The sequence below is a fragment of the Physeter macrocephalus genome, chromosome 6 (genome assembly GCF_002837175.3).
Source record: "Physeter macrocephalus isolate SW-GA chromosome 6, ASM283717v5, whole genome shotgun sequence".
Classification (NCBI taxonomy): domain Eukaryota; kingdom Metazoa; phylum Chordata; class Mammalia; order Artiodactyla; family Physeteridae; genus Physeter; species Physeter macrocephalus.
Window position 1 is genome coordinate 13216966 of NC_041219.1, and position 26420 is coordinate 13243385.

Here is a 26420-nt window from a genome sequence, read left to right on the forward strand (position 1 = left end):
ACGCGGGCCTCTCACCGCTGTGGCCTCTCCCGTTGCGGAGCGCAGGCTCCGGACGCGCAGGCTCAGCGGCCATGGCTCACGGGCCCAGCCGCTCCGTGGGATGTGGGATCTTCCCGGACCGGGACACGAACCTGTGTCCCCTGCATCGGCAGGCGGACTCTCAACCACTGCACCACCAGGGAAGCCCTCCCTCTTTTTATATCCCCTTCATCTTATCTGAAATTTCCTAGTCCAGCCTCCCTCACTCTTACAGACTGAATCCTCCCTCCATGCATATAGTAGGATGAGGCTTCTGTGTTCATTTTTGATGGAGAACACATGGAGGCTATGTGTTCCACATCAAAAATACGTCATTTATTTTCAGTTCTCCAAAAGCTGCTGAAGTCTCTTGGTCATTGATGGCCCCTTTTATCTATCATGTTATCCTTTGATGTTGTGAACTTAAACCTTAATTATTGTTTATCAACATGTTAATGGCATCACATTCACTGACAGAGCCATTCTTCATTCTGATAACTTTTTTTTTTCTTTAACTAAGTAAAAATCAATTAACTGAGCTTAATTTCTCCAGGTAGAAAATGAAAACATCACAGTTATGCTCTATCTTTCCAAGGGAATTGTGAGAATGTAATACATATTTTAAAGTATTAGACTCACTCCTAGTTTAGAGAGTTTGACTTGTGCTCTCTGACATAAATGTCTTGATAAAAACAATGGTAAGCTAGTGTTTCATAATTTTCTCTTATAATTACCAAATATATGATTCATGTATCATCACAGAGCCGTTACTCAGAATAGCTAATTTGTGATTTATTTCTTTAACATTTTACTCCAGGACATTTTGATATCCTGTTTATATATTGCATGAACATTGTCTCCCAAACACTGGAAATTGTTTGGTTCTATTTGATCTTTACTATTTCTGGGGCACTCTCTTCTCAAATAGAGCACTGATAATGTGGAGTTGATTATTATATCTGCAGTTTTATACCATATGAAATTATTCTGTATTAATCTGTTTTCCACTAAAATCTGTCTCAAAGGTTCAACTTATTGTCTTACAATGGAAAAATGCACCTGTCACAAAAACTATAATAATTGTGTCAGTATGACCATTGAATATTTTCCTATCATCAGGTCTACAGAGAAAGACAAATTGTAATCAGGGGATGACTGGGTGAGCATAGAATTGAATTTGAGGGACTTGCATGTTTCTGCAGCTGAGATAGTCTTGCCATTGGTTAAAAGTCCTTCTTCATTACAAAGCGCACTGTCAACATTTGCCTCTTCACACTCCATTTCCTGTGCTTCTGCTTCTGACCCCTCTCATAGCACCCACCCCTTTCTAATTGACTTCTCAGTCTCAAAAGATGTGTAAATAAAATCAGCTTTCCCTCCTCCCAAGTGGGGGCAGACTCTAGACCAGCGTCCACCTTCAGAGATGTTTTGAGACCCCAGTTACCCCTAAATGATATGAAACTGACTGTATTAATGATTACATTTGCTTTGCAGTAAATTGAGAGGAGCCCAATTATAAGGACTCTCTAAAATAGACTTTCTTCTAGATCTTCAAACATTTATATAATTATTTTACAAGTATAATATTTAAGTTTATTTTCATGAACGGGGGTACTAGGAAATAGTTTAACATAGTCTGTGCTTCCTACGATACTTTTATTTATTTACTTATTTATTTTATTTTTGGCTGCATTGGGTCTTCACTGCTGTGCGCGGGCTTTCTCTAGTTGAGGCGAGCGGGGGCTACTCTTCGTTGTGGTGCACGGGCTTCTCAATGCGGTGGCTTCTCTTGTTGAGGAGCACGGGCTCTAGGCGCACGGGCTTCAGTAGCTGTAGCACGCGGGCTCTAGAGCGCAGGCTCAGTAGTTGTGGTGCACGGGCTTAGTTGCTCACGGCATGTGGGATCTTCCCCGACCGGGGCTTGAACCCATGTCCCCTTACTTTTTAAATCTTCAGAAGTATTACATAATCCAGATTTTTTCACTCATCAGGGTAGTCGTTGCCAAAGTTTGTTTACATTTTTAGCTTAAAAAATAGCGATAACCTATATGGGAAAAGAATCTGAGAGAGAATGGATATATATATATGTATATCTAAATCGCTGTGCTGTACACCTGAAACTAACACAACATTGAAGTCAATTATATCCCAATATAAAATAAAAGTTAAATTTAAAAAATAGTTTTGTCTAGCGGTATTCAGGGTCCAGTTTTTTTAAGGTAGTTGCATTAAAATGGGCGTTTAGAATGGAGCACTGAATGCATTGCGATATAATTTTACTCCACACTGAAAGTTGTAAATGGAAAAGATCCATGCAGCAGCATAGTGTTTTGAGCTACATGTAAGTAAAAGCAGTGTGAAAATCTAATTTATGGTAACATTGTGAGAGAAATGTGAGCCTGGTTTCCTGAGTTCTTTATCTTGAAATTCTCCATTCCTAAAAGAGCATGAGACTTTGATGCAGTAATATCCTAGCCAGGCATCTCCCTCTTTAGTTACTGTTTTGAGATCCCACAAAGCAGACCATGCAGGTGGCCTTATTAACTGTCAGTTGAAATTTAAGATAAGACAGAGGTTATAATAGATTTACATGCCATATTTCACTAATGGGATAAGTTATCACAGTAACCTGTCTCACATGTAATCAGGATGATATTTCAGCCACCCAGCTGCTAAAAAGAAACACATGTGGATGAAGTCTAAGCTTCTGACTCATTTATGGATTGGGCAATAACTGTTTTTAGTGAAGTCTCGGCAAAATTTATGTATAGGGACAACATATTTTTATCACATACTCTGGTGTGAGTATAGTTGTTACAAAATGTCTTAAATATTTTTGAAGGAGCGTATATGGTTTTAAGGTACAAAAGATATTTTGCAGAAGTGGCCAAACACTTTCCTCTTTTTTAGAGCTATTAGCTTGTCAGTTATCATTTTATAACAGTGCACAAGGACCCTACAGAAGGGAAACTATATACTAAAGGAAGAATTTGGTTTAAAGAATTCTTTAAATATTAATTCTGAAGATACGGTTTCATTTCTAGCAATCATAGGATATATAATTAAATGCATTTCAATCTTTCTCAGCCTTAAAACTTTTAGTGAATGTGTTCTACTATCTCCAATGTTTGTTATTTTATATAAAATCCTTAGTTTAAGACTGTCTTCCAATGTACTTAATTATAGTACATCTTGGGTAATTTATCCCTAATTTTCTCTCAAGCCATTTTTAGTAAATTTGAAAGGAAATAATTCCTGTCTTCTTCACATGATACCATGTTACGAAAGAAAAGTAAAATTGGGAGGTAAAAAACTTCCACCAAAATTTACGCCCAAGATATTTCTCACCTCATATTGTGTAATTTGCTTCTCTGTATTCCTCCTTGGTTCCTTGGGAATAGTGTTGTTAGTAGAACAAATTTGATTTTATGATTAAGCATTTTTTCTCTTTCTTTGGGAATCAAGAGTACTAAAGGTGTGACTGTAGAGGGATTCTGTTTAGGGATTTCCACTCCTATTTTTGTGACTCCAAGGCTGAAGTTAAGTAGACTGAAGGGAGGAAAGGTGGTTGATTCTAAAACAATTTTCTGTAAAATCTCTTAATATAGATGAGGAGTTATAAAACCCTACATAATATGAAAGATTGCTCTGATAAACATAATGTATTATCATATTTATATTAAGTACGTCCATTTTAAAAATTACTGTTTTGTGCTTATTTTTATGTTTTGATGAACCAGTCACTGTGCGTAGTCCATGAATACCACATGGCTTAATGAAAAACAATATTGTTCTAGTGATCTTTCATATATTACCTTAGAGCACAGGGTTCTTTCTTACTGGTGGTTTGAAAGTTCAGATGTGACCTTTCAACAAATAAAGATTCAGCCCCCACTATGTGCCAGGAATTATGCTAGATGTGCAGCTGAGATCTGGTGATGCTTTAACCTTTTATTTCGCCCATCATCTATTAGAGGACCTAGGTGTTTAAACAGGTGGTTCAGTGAGGTGTGCTAACTACTCCTACAGAGTACGAAAGCCCATACAAAGGCACTGATGAGGAAAATGCCATTTCACTTTCAGGAAACTGCCACTTTTTGGCCGAGCCGAAAGTGAAAGTGGAAATGTGTTCTGGGTATCTCTTGCTGTTTAAAATATATTGGCACAAAACAATAACGAGTTTATTATACTCATGGATTTTGTGAGCTTAGGAGTCAGACAGGGCACAGCAGGAATGGCTTGTCTCTACTCCACTATTTCTGGAACCTTCACAGGGAAGGGTGGAATGGCTGGAGTGTCACAGGCTGCCCCGAGGCAAAACACCTGTGGTTGGAGAATCCACTTTTGAGGTGACTTCTTCACTCACGTGTCTGGAACAGTGACTACATATGGCCTCACCGGCATGGCTGTCTCAGGGACATTGTACTGTGACCCAACTGTATTGTGACCCAATAGTTGAAGGACTGACAATTCCACCCAGCTTCAAAGGGAGGGTGTGTGGGATAGAGATCTCACCTTTTAATGACAGGAGCATCAAATAATTGATTGTAGCTCTGGGTTTAAATTGCCACAGGGCATGATGAGAGGGAGGTTAGAAAAGTAGGCAGAGGCCAATTCATGGGGGCTCTGGATGCTCCATCTAGGAGCTGGGGGTTCTTTCCTGAAGGTAAAGGAAGTTGCTTCAGGAATTTTCTTAGCAGAAGGAAAATGAGGCTGCTTATAACTTAGGAACATGACCTTGGTGACAGGGTGGAGAAAAATGTGCTTTGGGGGGAAATGTGAGAGGGTGCAGGTTTGTCATACATTATAGAGGCAAGAGTTTGAACAATTTAATGTTAATAGGCATGAGGGTGGGACTGAGGAAGATGGATTTGGGGACTGTTTGGAGGTAAGGGCCAAAGAAATCATCACGCTTCTAGTTTTGTTGACTCACTGGTGGTGATGTATTTCAACAAGGGGAAAAATAGTAATGCTGTGGTGGAAACAGATGAGAAGGAGATGCAGAGAAGGAAGTTCAGCTTTGGCCTTCATGAATTTGACATTTCAGTGGGACTTCTAGATGGTGATATCTAATATGAGGCTCTGGAGCCCAGAAGAGTGGTCAGGGCCAGATATATGGACCTGAGGACATTGGCTTAGCAATGTTTTGTTGATTGAAACTATAGAAATGGAAGAGATTACTCAGGAAAAGACTATAAAGCTAGGGAAGAAAAGGAGGGCTCAGAACAAAACTCTGGCGACTACAAACATTTATGGGTCAAGTGAGCAAACAAGAGAATTCCTTTTGTTGTTTTGCAATATATTCAGAATTATGGAGGCCTGTTTGCTACCTTCTTAAAAGCAAATTATTTCTGTTGTTGTTATCGAGGACTGCCTCAATTTCTGACACATTTTACCCCTGTCTTTCAAATTAGTTGTGACATTTAGAGTGCAAATCTAACACAAAACTGTGGTTGAAATATGAAAGCAAATATACTATAGCATTAAGCATATCAAAACTATATTTCCATCTAATGACTGTATCACAAAACAACATTTATGAAATTCTGTATTTGAGATACTTTGGGGGATTATGTACAGTTTTGAGAATTGTAGGTTCTGGAGGGCTCATCCTGTGCATGTTGTTTTGGGATTCGTGGTTCTTGGATGTCCTACTGGGGCAATGTTCTGATGATTCTTTATAAGATTAGGACCTATAGGGCTTGATATTGTTGAGTTTAGAAAACAAGAAGAGTGAGTAGTATCCAGAGAGGTTTGAGGGAGAATAAGACAATTGTATTTGCTTGCACGAAATCGGGTCTCAAAGTAATTATAAACCAGGAGACTGAGAGCCAGAGTTAAAAGCTCAGGCACTGTCCTGAGATGTCCGTGCTTGTGGGTCTCAGAGTAAGAATGTAGTAGCATCAAAAGTGATAGGTGGGACCAAAGAATGTGGTATTGAGAAAACAACCAAGCACAGGAGGGCAGGGTAGTTGTAGGAACATAGGAAGTTATGTTGTATTGAATTCACCAGACTATTTATAGAGCCTCACATGGGGCCTTAGTGAACCCAGGGACTCCCAAACGTACATCTGAATCCCACTGAATTTTCTTTTTAAATGTTCCAGCACTTATTTCTACCAGACACCCTTCTAAGTGATCTACAATTTAATCCTTATAAAAACCTTGAGATAGATAATATTGTCATCCTTATTTAACCCCTGAGGACACAGGCACAGAGAACAGCTGAGCTGGGATTCAGGTAGAGTATTCAGGCTTTAGAGTCTGTGCTATTAGCCAATATATTAGATATTTACTACTGGCATTTCAGTTTAATAATTCACAGAAGATAGATATTTGAATGTACCACTTTTTGCACACTCGCCTAATATTGTTGTGTTTCTCCTTCCAAGGTTGAAGTCAGTTCAGTTTCCATTAAATATCGAATTGTATTTTTTAGGAAGGGTTTTGGGTTGGAATACATGGTCTGAAGGGTTATACTTCTCAGAGTGAAGCAGTCATCCCTGCATTCTTAAACCTAATTTTCCCAAATTAAATCGTTCTAGCACATTGCTGATACATGCCGGTGGTCAATAAAAGCCTTTTTAATGGTTTATTAATTGGTGGATAACGTCAATCAATATATGCTTATTAGAATAAGTGGAACACAAAACTAAATCAAATTTCTCAATATCTATGTCTGTCTGCCACTTTAAATACCTTAGGGGTGTGAAGTCAATTTCTTATTTATTAATTTATTCAATATCCAAAACTATTATGTGCTTTATAAAAGAGCTATTATAATAAGACCATAAAGTGATCTTTATTTTATCTCTGCTGTGAAAATGGATTTATTCACCTGTGAATATCCATCTTCCTAGTATTTCCTGTTACTTTATTCACGCTTTGACTAATGACATAACTTAAAGGTGGAGTCTTGATTTTTTTTTCTCTTTTTACGCTCTATCAGGGATGTTAAATCTCTTTTTCCTGCCCTCTGCTCCCATGTAACTGTACTAAGCAACCCAAGCCAGAGGCCCCAGAGCCTTCTTAGATTTTTCCCTTCAAGTCCTATGTCCGTGGTTATAACTTCTCTCATTAATCATTTACTCTTATTTCCTGTGCCTCTGTCTCCATTCAGGCCCTCATCAAATCTTTCCTGAATTGTAGCAGTGATTTCCTATGTGGTCTCCTGGTTCCAGGCTTGCTAAATATCCCAACCTCTTTGTCGTCCTCCCAATTTCTTCTTTACATACCAAAGAAAAGTATCTCACTAATCTGGGAATTTATTATTTATTCTGCAATTTAAACCTTTTGGTATTCTCTGCTGTGGTCATGACAAAGGCTCAATTTCTTAGGAAGTTGCTGTGGCTCTCCAACTTTTTACTTGGGCAATTAGTAGTTGTTAAAAGAATATTTTAACTATCATGGGAATTAAATACCAGTTAAGGCAATTCAAATATTAACTGTCTCAACTGAGATTTTTTTTTTTTTTTGAAAGAACCTTGATAGTAGCCAATGAAGGTAAAGAATGATAGATGTGTGAGGCTCAGATATTATGTTTTGGTGACTTTTAAGGACGTACATGTTTTTATATCTGGGTCCAGTTTGATTTTTGAAGATGAAAGCTAAGGAATAAAATTAGATAATTTTTACTTCTGCATGGAAGTCCACTGTTAGAATAACTACAACAGAAATAGAACCTTCCACAAAAATCTTGTCCTGAGCCACTCAAAATCTTCTTAACAATATTTGATGAGAGCATAAGGAAGAGATCGAGTAAGTTTTTACTCTCATTCTAAGTGTTCTGATTAATAAGGGTTGCTGGAATCCTAGCCAAGGATTTTGAGGCTACCACAAGACTCAGCAGGAAAAAGTTCTGTGATTGATTAATTAGTCATGTGTGCAATGAACATGGGGGCGGCAAGTTATAAATAGAATGCCATAATTTTCTAGCTCTTACTAAAATGTGGCTTAAACATTTAAAAGATAGTGTTTACTTGGAAGATTTTTGAGAATTGCTTGGACACTAAAAGGATCAGACCATTTAAAATTTGTTTTACTGTTTATTTCCTATTTCTACATTAAGTCATCTGTTGAATGAAACTGTTTAAAATTCCCTATCTAAATGCTGAAGAGTATCTATTGAATGTAGATTTATTTGACACTGGAAGAGATGATACTCTGAAGGCAATATAAAGTTATTATCATAATGTCTTGGAGATACTCACAAATCCAAAAGGCAATGAATTAATAGCAAAAGAAGCATTAAAGGATCACAAGTTGTACTTTGCAAGAAAATGATATGATATAGTAGAACATAGCACAGCTTCTAGAATCCAACAGAAGAAAGTTTAAATTTCAGTACTATTATTTATAAGATGTATAACTTGTACAAGTTACTTAATGTTTAAGGGAGGTTTCATATTTTTCAGTCAGGAATAGAGTATCACCTTTGCAGGACTATTGTGAGGAATAAATGAGAAAATAAATGTAAACTGTCACTTAATAAGGACACAATGAAGACAAGTGTCTTCCTTTAATATACTTCTGATAATTCCATTCTTAAAACAATTTCCCTTGGTTAAAAGATAGTTATATAACATACCATTTTTTGATAATACTACCCAGTAAATAGCAATCAATAGTTAATTACTGAACACATACCAACCCATGGTAGGAACTGAGAATGAAGAAATGAACATACCGTAATTCCTGTCCTGGTGAACAATGCAATCTGTTCAGGAGATAAGCATTTACCCTGATAAATTTCCATGTTAACCTAATCCTTAGAGATGAATAAAGACCTGGAGACTAATGGAGGACAAAACTAACTCTACAAGACTTGAGAAATGCCTCAAGAAGGAGGTGACACTTGAGCAGGATCTTAAAGCAGAAGTAAGATTTCATAATGTGGGGAAGAGAAGCCATGGCATTTTAGATGAAGGAAACCTCATGAGAAAAGCCATGGAGCCGGGGGAGAAGAGGCCTCAGGCCAGAAGCAGAGGTGTGATGACAGTGGACAACATGGGATGGAGGATGTGCAGAGGCGATGAAGCTGTAAGAGAGTCTGAGGAGACACAAGGAAACACTCAGTAAACCAGATCACAGAGCTTGGACTATATCCTACAGACAATGGGGAGTCAACAGCAATTTCAAAGAAAGAGATTGACATCTATTCTTTCTTGGGAAAGTTAGTTCTGTTGACTGTGAGAAGAATGATTGGATTCGGTTGGCAATAAAAAAGGGATGATAACAAAGAGACTAGTGGAGGGGCATTATTAGAGTCCGTGAGAGAAATGACACAGAGGTAGGAATGGAGTGGGTCATGTCAAAGAAGACAACTTTTCTTTGTTCAATGGAAAAAAAAAAACAAAGTTGGCGACACTAAATTTAAATAACAAAGTCAAAGAGAGAGATGATTTGAAAGAATAATGAGTTAAGGTTTGAACATTTTGGGGATATCTGGGAGAAATATAGCTGATAGATCCAGGTAGAATATGTAGGAGATAATGAGATACTTAGAAAAGAGGCTCTGAGTTCAGAATTGAGATTGGAGTATAAAATACAGATTTGATATAAAAAGAATGGAGGGATATACTAGCTGATAGCTAGGATTATGGTTTTGAAAATATTCATGGGCATAGTACAAAATTTAGAAGGGGTGATGGTGAGTGGACCTGTGTCTTGGAAGGAGGAGGAGGAGTAGCTCAAGAGACAGCTGTCGTGTTAAGAAAGCTAAGTGAGTTGAGGATTTCTAGAGGAAGGAGGGTGTCAACGCTATCTAAAGCAGCAGCGGCAGAATAGAAAATGAGGCATGGCTTGAGATGTTTAGATTATGCTCTTTGACTTTGGAAACAAGTGTTTTTCTTCCAAGCTTGGACATCTGTGGATGTTCTGAGGAGCACAGCTTTTATTATGCATAGGAATCCTGTTAAAATGCAGATTCTGCTTCAGTAGATTTGGGATGAGACCTAATATTCAGTATTTCTAACAAGGCCCAGGTGATGCCATTTTGTTCGTCTGTGGACAACACCTTGAGTAATGAGGCTCTGGTGGTTAATAAAAATAGGTGATTGCAATTCAGGATCGGTTTACTTTGAGAAGCTTTCTTTCCTTTTAATAAACGGATATTACCGTTCTACATGGGGATTTGCGCTGAAGCTGTATTGGATAGTTCTGGCAGTTTGGATCCTTCTGTGTATTGAACACCAGATGAGTTTCATCCTTTTTTTTAATTGACTGTCTCTAATCTCCTCCTCTTCCCTTCCATGTTAGGGGAAATAAAAAGCTTTCCCTTGATATTCTACTTTACAGGATAGATGAGAAGATACTTCCTTTAGTAGAACCCACAGTGTGTCTCAAAATATTTATTTTTCTGTGCTTTTGTTTCTGATACTTTTTGCCACCCATTAGCTAGAAGGACTTTCATTTGACAACATTTCAGGAAAAGAATACATAATCTTCTAACCAGATGTCTGCAAATCCTTAGTTTAGTGGTGTTCTGACTCTATTTATCTACCCACACTTGCCTCAGAGCTGTGTCTACATGTCCCTTGTGTCTATTTCACTAATAAACTGCTTTGGCTGTACCTACTCACCTGCTTTGTTACTAGCCCATTTGTAAATCTGAAATTAGGGACATGGTATCACAAGCACTGTGGGGGAAGAAATTCGTTTCTGCTGCGTAGAGAGCCAGGGCCAGGTAAAAAAGGAAGAAAGAAAGAAAGAGAGAGAGAGAGAGAGAGAGAGAGAGAGACAGAGAGAAAGGAAGGAAGGAAGGAGGAAAGAGAGAGAGAGAGAGAGAGAAAGAAAGAAAGAAAGAAAGAAAAGAAAGAAAAAAAGAAAAAGAAAGAGAGAGAGAAATAAAGGGAACTAAAGGCATTGTGAGAAGTGTTGGGGCTTGAGTTAGGTGGTAAACATGAAAATTGAAGGAGAACATAGATAAATTTGTAGAGGTCGAATCAGCGTGGCAGGGTATTGATTGCACATCTACAATAATTAAAAGGAAGGAAAAAGGGAAGAGTTGACTACTGAAGTTTCAAGCCCAAAGACCTAAAGAAAATGGTGATCCTGTGTGCAGAAATCATGAAATGAAAGGAAGGATCTGATTAGAACTTGGGGGATTAAAAAAAGGAAAATGGTGAGTTTGATGTGGTAATTGATTTTGAAGGTCATGGAAATGGATGTCTTTTATTCAGTTGATATTGATGACTGGGAGTATGATGCAGCTATTAACTCTAGTTTCTAGGAGATTTCACCTGAAATCTTAGGTAAGAATCAAATGAAAAATGCATACAAGTGTTTGAGGAAAGATGACATATGAAAAAGCATGCTTTTAAGAGATGGGTAATGGAAGAGGGCCCCGTGAAAGAAAGAGAAAATGGACAAGAATGATGGTGGGCAGATCAAGTGAGTTTATTAGTATGACAGTCTATGAAAGAGAGAAATTTTAAAAGGCAGAGGGAAAAATATGGTCAAATACAAAAATATTAGAATATGGTGAGAGTAGAATCAAACTCTTCTTCAAATAACAGTTTCACATTTGTAAGGATAGTATAGGGCAGAAGCCCAGTTTCAAAGAATTAAAGTAGGATGGCTTGGTGCAAAAATATAGGCAACTCGTAGAGTATTCTCATAATAATTAGAAAACACAAGTGGGCAATAAAATCGGATTTGATTTTGGCCAAGTCGATTAACCTCTAGATTTTGTTGTTGGTTTTCCACTTCTATACTAGAAATTATGATACATCTTTAAAATCATGGAATAAAAAATCAATGAGGTGGCTTCATTTCCCCGAGGGAAAGTACATTGTTTTATTGGCATCTCTCCTGCTAATATTTGTGTTCAATTTGGAGGGTACAGGATAGAAGACATCATGGTGAACCTGTAGGTAGTTCTCTTATTCTTGGGTTGACAAAGCAGACTGACATATTCACAGAAGATTATTTTTTTTCACTATGGGTACTTTTAGTTTTAATTTTTGAATTAATATTTCATTGGAGTGCTTTGGTTTTTACTTTTAAATTGCCCTCTGATATTATTGTTGCTGAGGTAGTTTGGCCAGTTGTAGCCAGTTGTCTCAGTGTCCAGTACAGTTAGAATACAGAATGCACTCTCTGCAAATAAGAATATATCACATATCCACTTGAAAAACAAGTGCTCTGAAAAGCTGTCTAGATATGAGGAAATCTTTATTCCTCTCTAGCCAGGCAGTTCAAAGGCCTGCATACTCCCACCACAGACTGGCTGCATGGAGTAAGAGTTTACTTAGGAAACATGTCACCATCTTAAGGGATCCTTCCCTTGGTTAAATACCCTCTACTTAGCAGCAATGCAACTGGATTAACAGCAGGGCTCCACATGACCCTTCCACCCTGATTCCAACAACCCCATGTTGTTCCTGTTTCCTTGGAGGCCTTGGAAACTGTGCATGTACAACAAATGTGTTCATGTAGAGTCATCACAATTCACCAGCAGAGTGATTCTCCACTCACACATCAACCCATGACCATCACAGCACGTGTGAACATGTTTAGGCCCACTGAGTCTTACTGTATCCTTCAGAACACTAATTTCAGAACCATTAGGTAATTCAGAAATCAATTCAAGTTAAAGCACAGATGTTCATTTTGTTTATAAAGTATCCACTGCTCTTCAAAACTTGGTTTCCATAATGCTTTCTGGTGGGTTTTCGACCAAAGATTGTGATTTAAAAAATCATTAAGTATTGTAATTCAAGAATGCCCAGAAATTGTCATCAGCAGTTGTTCAGTCCATTTTCGAAGAATTTGACTCCATTTTAATCTCATTTTTTTGCATAGATCTTTCTCTAGAAAAGCATCTTGTATTAATCACTTCCATAAAATATTCTATCCAGGACTTGAGATCAACAATAACTTACTACACAGAAACCAGATATTTTAATCCTTTGGCTTTCAAAATAGTATTTAGGTTAAAGCAGCAAACTAGAAGAGTTTATAAAAGAAAATAAGGACTCTCATTTCATACTCTTTTTTCCATTTGAATCTTTTTGAGAAAGAGATCTTGCTATGGTGTTAAGTCAAACTTTAGCTTTCCTGAAGTTTTCACTGTCATTTACAAAGGTTGAATTTTTTCTAAGATGGAATAATATTACTTTAAAAATATTAATATTATCACACAACCATTTTAAAAAATTCATTGATGACACACTTATTAAGGGGTCCACAGCATTATTTATTTCATAATATGTTCATAAGCAAAGGTCATGGTATATGTGTTACATTATCATAATTTTCTAATCTATTTGTTATACATGTTTATACATGTTCTAATTGCATTTCATTAACTCATAGTTTTCTTGTAAGTTTGTACTTTCTTTCCATGTTCAAAGAATCTCTTTAATTCAATTTCTCTGTTTCTCCTCATACAGTCTGGCAGCCAGATATGCAACTCAGTCTAATCACAGTGGAATTGCAACCAGTCAAAAAAAGCCTACTAGGTCAGTTAATATCTCTAATTTATTGCTTGTTAGTGATAATAAAGTAAATGCCCAGTGATATTTTGTCCTATCATTCTAAATTTTTTTCAAAAACTGACGTACTTCTGGATGAAAAGTTTATTAGAGTACTGAATTCTTCCAAGTAGATTTCCATACGCCTCCTTGGGGGTGAGCATGTTTGTGTTAGATTATGAAATGGGTCTTGGGTTCTTCTAATTCAGTTTTGTTATACATAGTGCTACGACTGGGCTGAAGTCTAGGTTCTAGGCTTAGAGAAAGTCAAGGAAAAAAATTACTTTGAAGACCCCATTCTTTCCAGGCCACAAATCTGGAAGTAAAACAAGATTGTAATTGCTTTTTGAAATGGGTATGCATTAATTGTTGCACATTTTGAAGCAGAAGTGAGAAACATTGGCAGATTTTTGTAGGGAAGTTAGCACCAGCTCAGCCTGAACCATTCTTTTATCTTTAATCATTTAAATTTTTGCTTCTTTATGACATATGTATTTTAAAGGTAGTCTATTATAATAAATGACAGTGCATTATATACTGTTGGGAAAATACTGGTATAGAAAAATGTGTGGAAAGTGATTTTTTTTAATGTTAGTTTACTGGAGGCATGATGGTACAGCTATGTGAAGTCACAGCAAATGTGTTTTGCCCCCCGTGATTATTATGTGATTATATGTGCCATCTCACTCACTGGGGAAGTATCTCAGTGGTGATTTACTAGTCACTACTCTAATAATGAATCATATTATGCAGTGTTTGACCACAAGAACTACTTATGATGCCTTGACTTGAGGTTATGTGCTTTTCCCCTTGCCTTGGTTTCCTAAGTTATGTTCATTTCCATAGTAATTAAACTGATTCTGGAAAGGCAAATTAAAAGGGTATTTAATTAAAAATCAAAAGAAATGATATAAACTAGGATGCGCAAAGAACAGTGACCTGCCATGTTCAGTAAGCATTTTTTATTACTACTTCTAAGACTTAATGAATATAAAATGTATTTTCAGTACTTCTTTGATTTAATAGAACATCTCTTTTTTTGGCTTCATTCTCATTTCTCTTTTTATTACTTTAATGAATGATCTGGAGCTCTGGCTGACTGTCAAATTAGGGTAATGAGAAGAGCAAATGGATTTTTAAATTTGTTTTAATTTGTTCTGAGAACTAAAGATCACTTGGCTTCATGGGTCACAGTCAAGATCAAAATGCATTTTAACTGCTTTCTAGAAACAGGTCAAGTTTCATTGCAAGCAGGGCAAATTTTGTGACAAAATTTGTTTATAAATGTGAGTTTGGGATGAACTTCCTAAGTCTATGGCTGTGTCTACAGGACTAGTTCTCAGATTTATTATGATGGGACATTTGGCCAAATTAATTAGTTGAGTTCCTTCTACATAGTGCAATCACTGGTACTCAAAATTCCTGGTGTCTCTGGTTATTGTGCTAGACTTACAAACCCTGTAGATCCATTTGAGTAAAAGTTAAATGCTGGAGTCATTTGGAAAAGATTCTAATCTTGTGCATGACACAACCTCTAATTAGCAAAATAGCTGAAGGAACTATTTATTAGCCATATGTATTTAAACTCCAAAATACAGTCAACATTTTGAAACTATTAACTATTCCAAGATATCAACATTTCTGGTCTTAAGCTGGTGTGTGTGTTTTCCTGATGTTCATTCCATTTCGCAATACCTGTTACTATTATAAAATATTTATAGTATACATTCAAGAGTTTGAGTTCCTGATAATCTATGGAAATAATGTGTCAAGTAGTATAATAAGGTGAGTTAAAATTTGAATATTGTAGCAACTGATTGTGAAATTGTGATATGTTGGGTGCCAATATAATAGATTTAAACATTCTTTCATTTTAAACATTTTGTATAACAAGAAAAAATTAATTGCTATATTTATAAGTTATGGATTGTTTTTGTTATTTTTCTTTTAAAATAGAACTTATTAGAGCAGTACACAGTGGCATTCACATGGTGGCAGCAAATACTAGCAAAGATGCTGGCAACCCTTAATATCATGTTTTTAAATATGTCTTAAGATGCCAATAGTAATTCTTCATTTCTAGTTTTTCATTTATGCAGATTGAGTTTATTATACATACACAATACACATTAGTATTAGTATAAAATAAAATATAGTAATTGCATATTTTATGCACAGTTCTTGAAATAATTGATACCTGAAATTTTAATATGGAAACTGTTTAAACAGTGAAATAAATGATCCAAACTGATGTTTAATTATAGTTCAGATAAAATAACTGCAGATGATTACCTCCTGTCAAACTTCCCCTAATTCTAATACAGTCTACCTACATTTCCTCATGTCTTGTCCTTCATACACAACGAGTAGCTAAAGCTACTATCACTGTAGGTGTATTTTAAATTGTCATTCTACTAGCATAGATTTTCTTCTTCTGAGACCTGCATCCTTGTCACATGGCCTGTGTGATCTGTTGGCCACACTTGTGAGATAACCAGCTAGAGTCTAGGTGCTTACTTTTGGCAAGAGAGTGAAAGTTTTTATATGAGACATATCAGTCAAATATGAACAAACTCATGAACTTGGTCTCCACACCGTGTTTTCGAGTAATTAACTAGCTTAGATATTCAGTAAGCATTTGCTATTTGCAATTTGTATGTTAACTATTCTTCTTGTTATTAATGTACAAGTTCATTTAAGATACAGCCACCTAAGATAAAAACAAATGTCCTGTATATTGAAAAGAACAATGTAACAACAACTGCAGGCAGCTGGTTAATACCCTGAGAATATAATAGATTCTAGTTAAGTATTATTATTTCCGTTGTTTTTCATGTAATTGTTGCAGTACCTTTAAATCAAAGTTTTATTCATCAGGTGCGTATAGGCATGACTTTTTTAGTTAAAATTACTTTATTTCTAATTGTCCTGCATTATTAATATACTCTGGAGACAAATTATATCATATGAACCAAGATTTTTCTGAAGATTTTCAAACCTTGTGTTTAGCTATTTGTCACTTAAACCTACATTTTCTGCTGGACGTCATAAGTAGTGATTTTCCCATTAACTCTTCCCTGCTCAGAACCTCCTGTTCCCTATCTTTTTGTAATGTACAATAATGATGTAATTTTTCTTGTACTATTTCAGGCTTCCAGGTCCCTCTAGGGTGCCAGCTGCAGGCAGCAGCAGCAAGGTCCAGGGAGCCTCCAATTTAAATAGGAGAAGTCAGAGCTTTAACAGCATTGATAAAAACAAGCCTCCAAATTATGCAAATGGCAATGAAAAAGGTAAGTGTTTGCCCATTACATCATTAAGGCACAAGTGTAACATATGAGCCTAATAAATTACATGCTAAATCTAGTATTTAAGCAGTGTTACAGCATTTGGAATGGAAATGTTATCAGTGGACTTTCTTATATTGTCTAAGTGCCTCCTCCTGAATTCCAGCTTTCTTCAGGACCTTTCCTATCTGAAGAACACTTTAAGGAAATATAGTCATTTATATTAAAGTGGTTAGTGATTATCCCCAAGTATAAAATCTGTTTCTCAAAAAAAGTTCCTCCTGGATGCATGTAAATAGCATTTCCTTTTGTTTTCTCATGTTTTATGAACACTTATCTTGAAATCATAAACCTATATGAAATGTTTTCAAATCCTTGGTTTTAGTTAACATTAAGTGTCATACGTGTTTGAGGAAGTTAAGGTTGGAGCATCAAAATTTAAGACATAATTATGAAGGGTATTTAGTCTTTGAAAGCAGCAGGACAGATAAATATCATGACCTTAATTTTTCCTATGAGAGACAAATTATTCATGTTTGTTTTATTTTCTTGAACGAGTGTATGATAGAAATATCCAATCACACATTGATCAGGAAGAAAGGACACAGTGGAAGTGTGTGTTAAAGGCAGATTATATATTAACTACTGTATGATACACAGTTCTCTCTAATGTGCGCAGTGCGTATTTAAAGAGGTGCTGGCTTGATGCATATCCCTGTGGAGCCTGCATCCAAACGGTAGGATGTGTAATTTACATCTAAACCATGAGAAAATCAAGAACCTCTGCTGTTGGGAGCAGTGTGACCCTGTGAGGGACTAGGGCATGTTGCGGGATTTTTAGGTAGTATTTTCTAATCAATAAAACTTTAACTTCTCTGTGTAGTATTTAACTCTCCATGCAACAAGACATGAAATTCAAAAGTGACAAATACACTTAGTAGAACAGCTGGCAAATTTGGTTTGACTAATTGGACCAGGTGGAAACTTTTTGGCTCAAATTAGATCATTTCCAATTGTTTCATATGGATTATCTGATTAGACTTCTCTTACTCAGACATGAATTGACAGGAGTGATCTATGAATTATACACTTTCATGAAAATGTCCTACCCATTAAAACGAAATTGGACAGACCGTAAATCCCTGTAAGCAAAGCAGTGTTATCTTGATCCCTGTAATATCCCCAGTTCTTGAGTTGAATGGAAAAAGAAGAAAATAGTATGTGTTTGGAAGTTAGGATTTTGTCTTTAAAATAAAGAATAAAACCGTTTATTTGAGAACCTAAGAAATGTTACTGAAGACTTACACTTCTCCTGGAGAGAAAGGGGACAAGAATTTCTTATCAGAAAAACATCTCCCTCATTTTGTGACTTTCCAGAAAGCATCATACAAAGGCCTATATGTGCTATGGAATTCTAAGGGAAGATAAACATGTTTAGACATTAAGATATGCTGAGTGGACTGCTCAAGTGTCTGATTTTTAGCTACATGATACTACAGTTGTATAAGAGTTTTGCAAAAAACGACTAATAACATTGGCAAAGAAAACTAGAAATGCTTTAGATGACCCAACGCTTTGACATCATAATGTATTTTTTGATCATTTGAAATACTTTTTGTATTTCTGGTGTCTAAAAGTAAAAATCTAGAGGTAGCCAAGTATTCATATCTTTCCATAGCCATTCAGCCTCTCTTATGAATGTCTAGGAAGTAGTGCAAAATTAGAAAGTAGCAATATTTATAATAACCACAAGGTGGAGACAGATAACATACATTATGAGGTTTTTCGCTGTAAGCAGATTTCCTTAGGTCGGTATCAAGAGCAAAAGTTTTCATGGTGAATTAGCCATTACTTTTAATTCCAACAAAGTAAAATTCCAAAACATTTAAAGTGTATGATCTCACATTCACAAATATTTATAATATTATATATCAAATGTAGGCATTAAATGTCTGTAAACTGTCAATAATAAAGCATAAATTGCATTATATAATACAGCCTTCTGGAATTTGTTTTACATGCTATATGGCATTTTCTATTAATGTGGAGTTACAACTTCATATCAGTATATCCAGTATCATCTCTAAATTAATCATTGTCATGCTATTTTTTATTTCCAAAATATTAGCTTAAATTATAGAGCAAACAAAACAAATATAAACATCACATTTGAAACAGTTTATGATTTATTCTTTAGACTATTCAAATGGTACATCTTTTTGGATAAGAATGTTTTATTTAACCTTTGACATGGAGATTTGTCATGTTAGCATAGCATATAAAAATATAAGATTCCATCTGATAACAGGTTGATCTCTGTGACAGTATAGTTCATACATATCCTAGGCATGGCCAAATAAGGTGAAAATTAAACAAGAATTTTCAAAGGTTACAATATTATAATGACAGAATTCAGAAGTTACTAACTTGAGTATTCTAATTGCCATTCCTTTTTAGTTATTAGAAAGTATAACAGTTAAATTTAATAAATTAAGATATTTTTACTCAAAAGAAATAATCACGCTATCTGTAATGTGCTCCCTGAATGCTTCTAAGTGAAAATGTACTTTCTACTTTCTTTAAGAAGTCTTAAATGATGAGTTATATGAATCAATTGGGGAATCTCTAGAATTTGTAATAGATAGTAAAGGTTTATTCACAATGAAAACAATTTCACTTCCTTATTAAAACACATACTGTTGAAAGCACAGTAGCTTCTCACATGTATGGGATGGTAAAAACAGCTTATTTATGAATTGTGTGGCTTATCTAATAAAGGGAAATCAGAAGAGAATCACAAACTGTACTTCAAAAGATACATCTAACACCATTTTAATTATAATACAATCCAAAAAATAGTGTGCTTATTTCACCAAATGGATTAAAATATCGGTGAACATGGCCATAGATTATCACTTGCAGAGAAGGCTGAAATAGAAATGTTAAAAGAGAAAGCAATGCCACCCCACCGTTTCTGTTGAAATGGAATGTAGGAACAAATTTCTCAGAACAAATGGTGAAAAGAAGATAGTATATTGTTTGCAGAAAAGCATTTCTTTGGGGAGTCCAAGTTTCTTCCCTTGGTGACCTGACATGCAGAGACTGACAATGAGTAATATGTTCTGACACTAGCATTTATCAATTTGCCCATGCACCCTATGAGATTACTCTAGACAGATGTATGCTTTAAAGAATAATCAAATATCTTTTCAGTGGAAATCAGGGATCTTGTGAAAAGAAAAATGCCCTGGTTCACTTGGGCACACATTTTATATGCCTGAATCAAATTATCTTAAGAAATAATTCTTGTTTTATAAAATCGACATGATAAATATGAAAAAGGCTTAACAGTTTAGTATTATTAGGAATGTAAATGTCCCTAGCTCTATTTGGAATTCACTTTCTGAATTATGATCTGTAAACACTTATTACTTGGCAGAGTTCCTTAGCAGAGAGATGTTTTTCTATGTTGCTAAGAAACATGCCACAGTACCAGAGGGCATGCTCCCATCTCTTTATTGTTTCTCCCATGTGATTCTTCCATGGTACCTGTACATCTGTGGAAGAAGAGATTTCCTTTCTGTTCTCCTAGGTTCTAATGAAGTATCTTCTGGTGTGAAAGTGTTTTCTTTCATTTACACTCAACATAGATTTAGTATGATTGATAGGGAGAATTTAGCAAAATTGAAATTGAACTTTTTAAAACTATAGGTTTAATGTGAATGTTGCATTAGTTGTGGAGTTTTGACAGCTAAAGCATAGTTATCTAGTTCTTAAGTACTTTTTAATTGCTCTGAAATTACTCTTAAGACCACAGAACTGAACTGTTTTATTTCCTTTTCAATGCAATGCAAATATGTTTTACTCATTATATCTCTTTACTGGTGATTTCATTATGTGTTCCACCATGACTCTTTGCTTTATTTCCTTAATAATTATATAAACCAATAACGACATAATTTCAAGTTAATCTTGAGGATTTTTATGAGGTAACAATTAAGTACATAGGTCAAGTGATATGACTAAATAGACTTGGACATATGTGTTGTTTACTTATGTATACATGCTTACATATTGAGGTGTACATGTATTTTATATGCCTGTACATAAATTACATACTTTTTAAAAATCTGGCTGGTGAATTAAAGCTTCCCTAAATTTTTCAATAGTCCACAAAGTGGCACTCTCACATTACTAATGGTACAATATATACATGTGCAGAATGGACAGTGCCCCTACAGTCCCTGTAATAGCATTCCATGTTTCTGTTCATCATAAAATTGATGATTGAGGCATTTCGCAAGCTGTCATTTATGGGAGACAGTGTGGTGAGGTAAACAAGGGGCCAGTTGGTAACAAAACATATATAAATTTGAATGCTACTTTTTTTAACTTTCAAAATGTTCCGTGTATTTTGGTATATTACTGTAAAATGAGAGTCTAAGTTAATTATTTACCAAACTAATTGCCATCACCACATTGATCAGTCATTTCCTTCCTTCTATAATGATCTGTGATGCTGAAGTTGTTCTATAATTAACAGGGACCATACATATCACTGAGCACAATGCCTGCTGTACAGTGAATACTTTAAAAAGAGTGGTGCCATTGTCATTTTTATTGTTGTTGCTACTTTCTGTGTTGTTACTTTGTGAACTGAAAGCTGGTTTGCTTCCATCCGAACAGCATACTACTCAGTGAGGAAGAAGAAATAAACAACTGAGGATGTTCCCCTGGTCCTTTCTCAGGCTAGTAGCACCATTGGCAACATAGCACTAAGCTCTGAAGCTAACCTGCCAAATTTCCATGGAGAATCGTCTTTATCTAAACTTCCCATATGCCTGTTGTGACTGCCACATTTACCTAAATTTCCCATATGCCTGTTGTGACTGCCACATTTACCTCCGTGTATTAATTTTAGAACTAGATTGGCATTTTTCCCAGGTCATCAAAGTTATTTATTTTTTGCATATGAAATAATCAAAAATTAACTCTCTGAATTTAGATGTTTTCTAAGCAGGAATTAAAATCTATTCTTACATCAACTCAAAAGGATGGTGCCCGTAGGATGCCCCAGGAGATAGTATATAGTTAACTGAATAGTGAGTATCTTGTATCATGTTCTGCCCATTTACACTCTGCTCATTGAGGAAGAAGGGACCCATATTTCGGGGACTTACCCAGTTGCCTTCACTGTTGTGACAAACATGTGACTTTCTGGAAACCGAACCGGCAGAATTTTAGGGTGGGCAAGCAAACTTATGGAAAGAAAGGAGAGTCAAAAGCCACATAAACCTTGGTTCCAATTTTGGTTTTGTCTTTTCTAAATTTTACTCTATGCATGATTTGGAGCAAGTTACTTTCTCTAAGCTTCAGTTTTCTCATTTATATCAAGAGAAATAATAAGTATATTGTAGATTATTATGAGTTTAAATAAGAGGTATATGGGTAGAAGCTCTAAATGTGATACCATGTATCAAAGTACTTGGGAAAAGTAAGCAGTTGATAAATAATATTATTTGGTTGTAATGGAATTGGTGGTGGTGGATGCGAGGTGGAAGAAGAAGGGGAGGAAAAGGAGAGGGAGTGGAAGAAACTTTCTCTTTGGAGGCCAGAGACAAGGAACAGCTATAGGCAGAGAAGCCCTGCAAACGCAAGATACAAGTTTGTTGCAGGAATGCCCTTAAATATGTGCATCTAGATACCTGTGCTTTTCCACCATACCCAGCTAACAGTTCATTTATAGTCAGAAGCTGAGTTAACAACACCCAGCAATGTATCAGTGAGACCAGGCTACTTACTATTGAATATGTAAATCGCCCAGAGACTAGAATTTGTACCGACCCTGCTCTGTCAGAGCTGCAGAGGCTGCCATTTCAGCAGCTGTTGTTCTGCACCCTTTCTTGTGAGGTGTCCAGAGAGACACTCATTATTCTAATGCTCTCCTGATGCACAGTGACTTATGATTTTCACTCTTCATGAAACCTGCAGCGCCTCATTGCTGATTATAGAGAGGAGCTGGGCACAGATTGAGAGTTGAGTTCAGAGAAGTGTCTTCTATGTGTGTACTCATCTGAGCACGATTTTATAGCTTTTGCTGTGACCGTTACTGTAGGCTGGATGTCGATGCCGTAATTTGGAGTCCCTCCTGTCTCATTTTTGGGTGTGATGATGTTGAATTTCCTCTGTACTTGAACTGCGATAGCAGTCTATCTAGCTAATGTCAGCACATTTACAGAGCATCCTGACTGGTCCTTTTCTGCCCTCTTCTCTCATCCTCACCAAAGCTCCCAGGCATACAGGGGTAGGAGTCCCCTGGCTTCTTAACCTAGTTGCAGAAACACAGAAGATATACACTAAGTATGAGGCGAAAATGATGAAATAAAGGACATTAGGAAAACCTCTTTTGTTTTTAGTGATCTCTCACCACAGATTGCCAAGCATCGGGGAGAATGCAGAACTGACCAAGGTTCCAGAAGTCCACAGAGCGAAGAATATTAATGCTGCACAGCTATGGAACATTTAATGAACTTAGCCAATTTGGACACTGTCATAAGAAATAACTCTTTAAAGCCGAACATGGTCTGTGACCAGCAGCGTTGGTATCATGTGGAAGGTTGTTAGAAATGCAGAATCTCGGGGCCTCCTGCAGATCTGCTGAAGCACAATGTGATGTACATTCAGTAGGATCCCCAGTGACTTAAGCACACATTAAAGTCTGAGACAGTTATGTTAAACACTTAAAATGTCAGACATTCTACGATAATTATAGAGCTTGGGCTCCAGAATCATACATGTGGGATCAAATCCTAGCCACACCACACATTCCTCACTAGCTGTGCACCACTGAATGAGTTGTTTAGACCCTCAAAGCTTGGGTTTCCACAAGTGTGAATTAGAAATAGGAGCCCTTCCAAAAAAAGATAGGCAAAGTGATTATGAAATTGTCAAAAAAAAAAAAAAATAGGAGCCCTTCCCATCTCATCAGGTTGTTGTGAACACTAATGTGAGATAATATAGTTAAAGAATCTTCAATAAAATGCCAGTAGGCATTATCATATTTGTAATAATTATTAATATTATTTTCATTATAGAATAAGAAATATCGCAAATAACTTTTGAGATCAATGTAAGAAAGTGGAGATAAATGCAACATGAGGCCATTATGTTCCTCTTAACAATACTACAACAGACTATGATTTCATTTTGGGGGTACTTTATTTCTCTCTAACTCTGTGTCCCAATATACATATGTACATATTTTTTGAATGTAAATAAATAGAATAAATTTTCACATAGTTTCATAAAAAATTCTATATTACTCCTGCCTTGAATGCCTTCGTATCTCCCTTAGCTCATTTGTCTTGATCTTATTTAATGTTGTACAGCCCTTTGTGCACTTCTGATCTCTACCATTTTCTTTCCCACCTCCTACTCATTTAACGTTTAATATATGCCATTCATCTTTTGTGAGTCTGATTTCTTTCCTCAGACTAGATTGTAAGGTGTCTTGGGGAGTCTTGCACAGAATAGCCACGCAATAAATATTAACAGATGTTATGCCTAGATTCAAGTCCTAGAGGTTGTAGGAACTGAGTAGCATTGATTAATATTTCTGGAAATAGTAGAAAAATAGAGGCATATATGTTGTACAGAAATCTGCAAAACAGTAAGGTCACTGTGTGAAATGCACGGGCGCGTACACAATTCACCGAACTTGAGAAAATGCATCTTGTTTGGAGATGTTCTTAGTTTCCAGTTGAATCTAGGTAATCGAGAAATAAAGTTTACTTGACAATTCTATTAAAGGCATGAATTTGACATTTACTATTTTTTGTGTTTCTAGAGTCAAGGAATAATGTTATAACTGATAAGCCATTGAACTTCTTGTACATTTGAAAAACAGTATAACATAGTGGTTGACAGAATTAACTTAGAATCCCAAGCTAAGTTCAGTTCTCAGACTTGTCACTTACAAATTGTGTAACTTTGGCCAAGTTCTTTTACCTCTTTGTGCTTCCATTTCTTCATGTGCAAAATGAGGGTAATAATGAAAATTTTATGCAGTCGTCGGAAGGACTGAGTTAATGTATTTCAAAAACTTAGTTTAGTGCCTGTCACACAGAAGGTGCTATGTGTGTAATGTAGAACTATGCATTACAGGTGTGGTCTTTGCTTTCATGGACTGTATCAACAGTGCAGTAGAGGAAACAGGCAATCACAGTGAAGTTATCTACGTTTGTCTATACTATTGCCATTGTTAATATAAACTTCACAAACCTATTATTTTAGGCACACTTATTTTTTTTAAAAAAACCTAACTCACACAAATATTTAATGAAGAATTTAACCTCTTTTTCTATCTCTAACTTTATTAACTTTTTAATGTAAATTTCTTCTTCTGAAAAATGGTAAGACAAGTATTCTGTACCAATTGGCTTAATTACCTACTGTTTATCATGCATTTTGATACTGTTGGAAAAAAACATTTAAAAGTGAAAGCATTGTAGTTTTAGATCTATGAATATTTAATGGAATTTAATGGTCTCCAATTCCTGAATATTATGAAAGGATTTATTAATAAAATATTTCCTTTGGACATTTCATCAAAAACAGCTTAGCATTTATTTGACAATATCTAGTGTGTTAACAGTATCAATGTTGCCTCTTTTACATAAATATCTAATTTAAACATTTATCACTCCATTTCTCAGGAAAAAAAAGAAAAAGAGGATAGAAGAGGGAGGTATTTATGGTAGATGAAATTTAATGTAAATGACATGACCAGAATTATATAGTTCTCCATTGTTAACATTTATACTGAGATCTCTTAACTCCAAGCTCATTTTTTTTTTTATTCTATACATTGTTATAAAATTTCTTTTTGGTTTAGTTTTTCATGCTTAACAATAAGACTTGTAATCAAGCATTAATCAGTGCCATAACAGTCATATAGGAATTCATATCATAATGAGATTTCTAAGTGGAAAGTAAGTAAACACTAGTGCATTATAAGTACTTATATGACAATTGGCCTTATTTTCTTAGACCCCCCAAAAAGTAGCTTGATTTTTTTATTAGAATTTAAAGTTTGTTCAGATCACTACAGGAGCCTGCAGGTGTGCTAGTTAAGAGCACAGGCTTTGAAATCAGTTCAAGTCCAGGCTGGGTGACTTTGGGCAAGTTATGTAGAATTTTTTAAAATTATTTATAAAATTATTATTTGTAAGAATTATTTGTAAAATATCAATACATACCTTGTAGGGTTGTTACAAGGATTATACATATTTATGTATTACACATTTTGTAGTATTACATATGTGTATTACATATTTTATATATTTCTTAGTAGATTATCTGACCCATATAAACATCCCTTTCAATATTTATTTTGTACAAATAAAAACAATATTAAAAAAAGCTAAATTATGATTCAAAAGCATATTTAATCAGATAAGAATAAGCTAGGCTCCCTGTAGGTTAAAGCAATTTCTCAGTATTCATTATTTTTAGAAGGCAAGATGGAATATCCATTCACTGCTATGAGCTACAGTAGTAGCTGGAAGAATACAGAGAATTGCTTAGGGGAGGGATAGTGTTTTATTCATCTTTAGACCTCTGTGACCAGCAAAATTCATTTGGC

The 26420-nt window shown here is 35.6% G+C and overlaps 1 protein-coding gene across 6 annotated transcripts in view; it reads left to right on the plus strand.

Moving 5' to 3' along the window:
- The window catches only part of NAV3 (neuron navigator 3), a 258060-nt gene that overhangs the window by 40587 nt on the left and 191053 nt on the right, over positions 1-26420 (plus strand). For all 6 annotated transcript variants that reach the window (XR_008617544.1, XM_007115738.4, XM_007115742.4 and 3 more), the window contains exons 5-6: positions 13413-13481; positions 16644-16783. Coding sequence is in view for 5 of the 6 variants with exons in the window: in XM_007115738.4 (XP_007115800.1) it covers positions 13413-13481; positions 16644-16783 (209 nt within the window). In the remaining variant the exon portion in view is untranslated. The remainder of the gene's footprint in view (positions 1-13412; positions 13482-16643; positions 16784-26420) is intronic.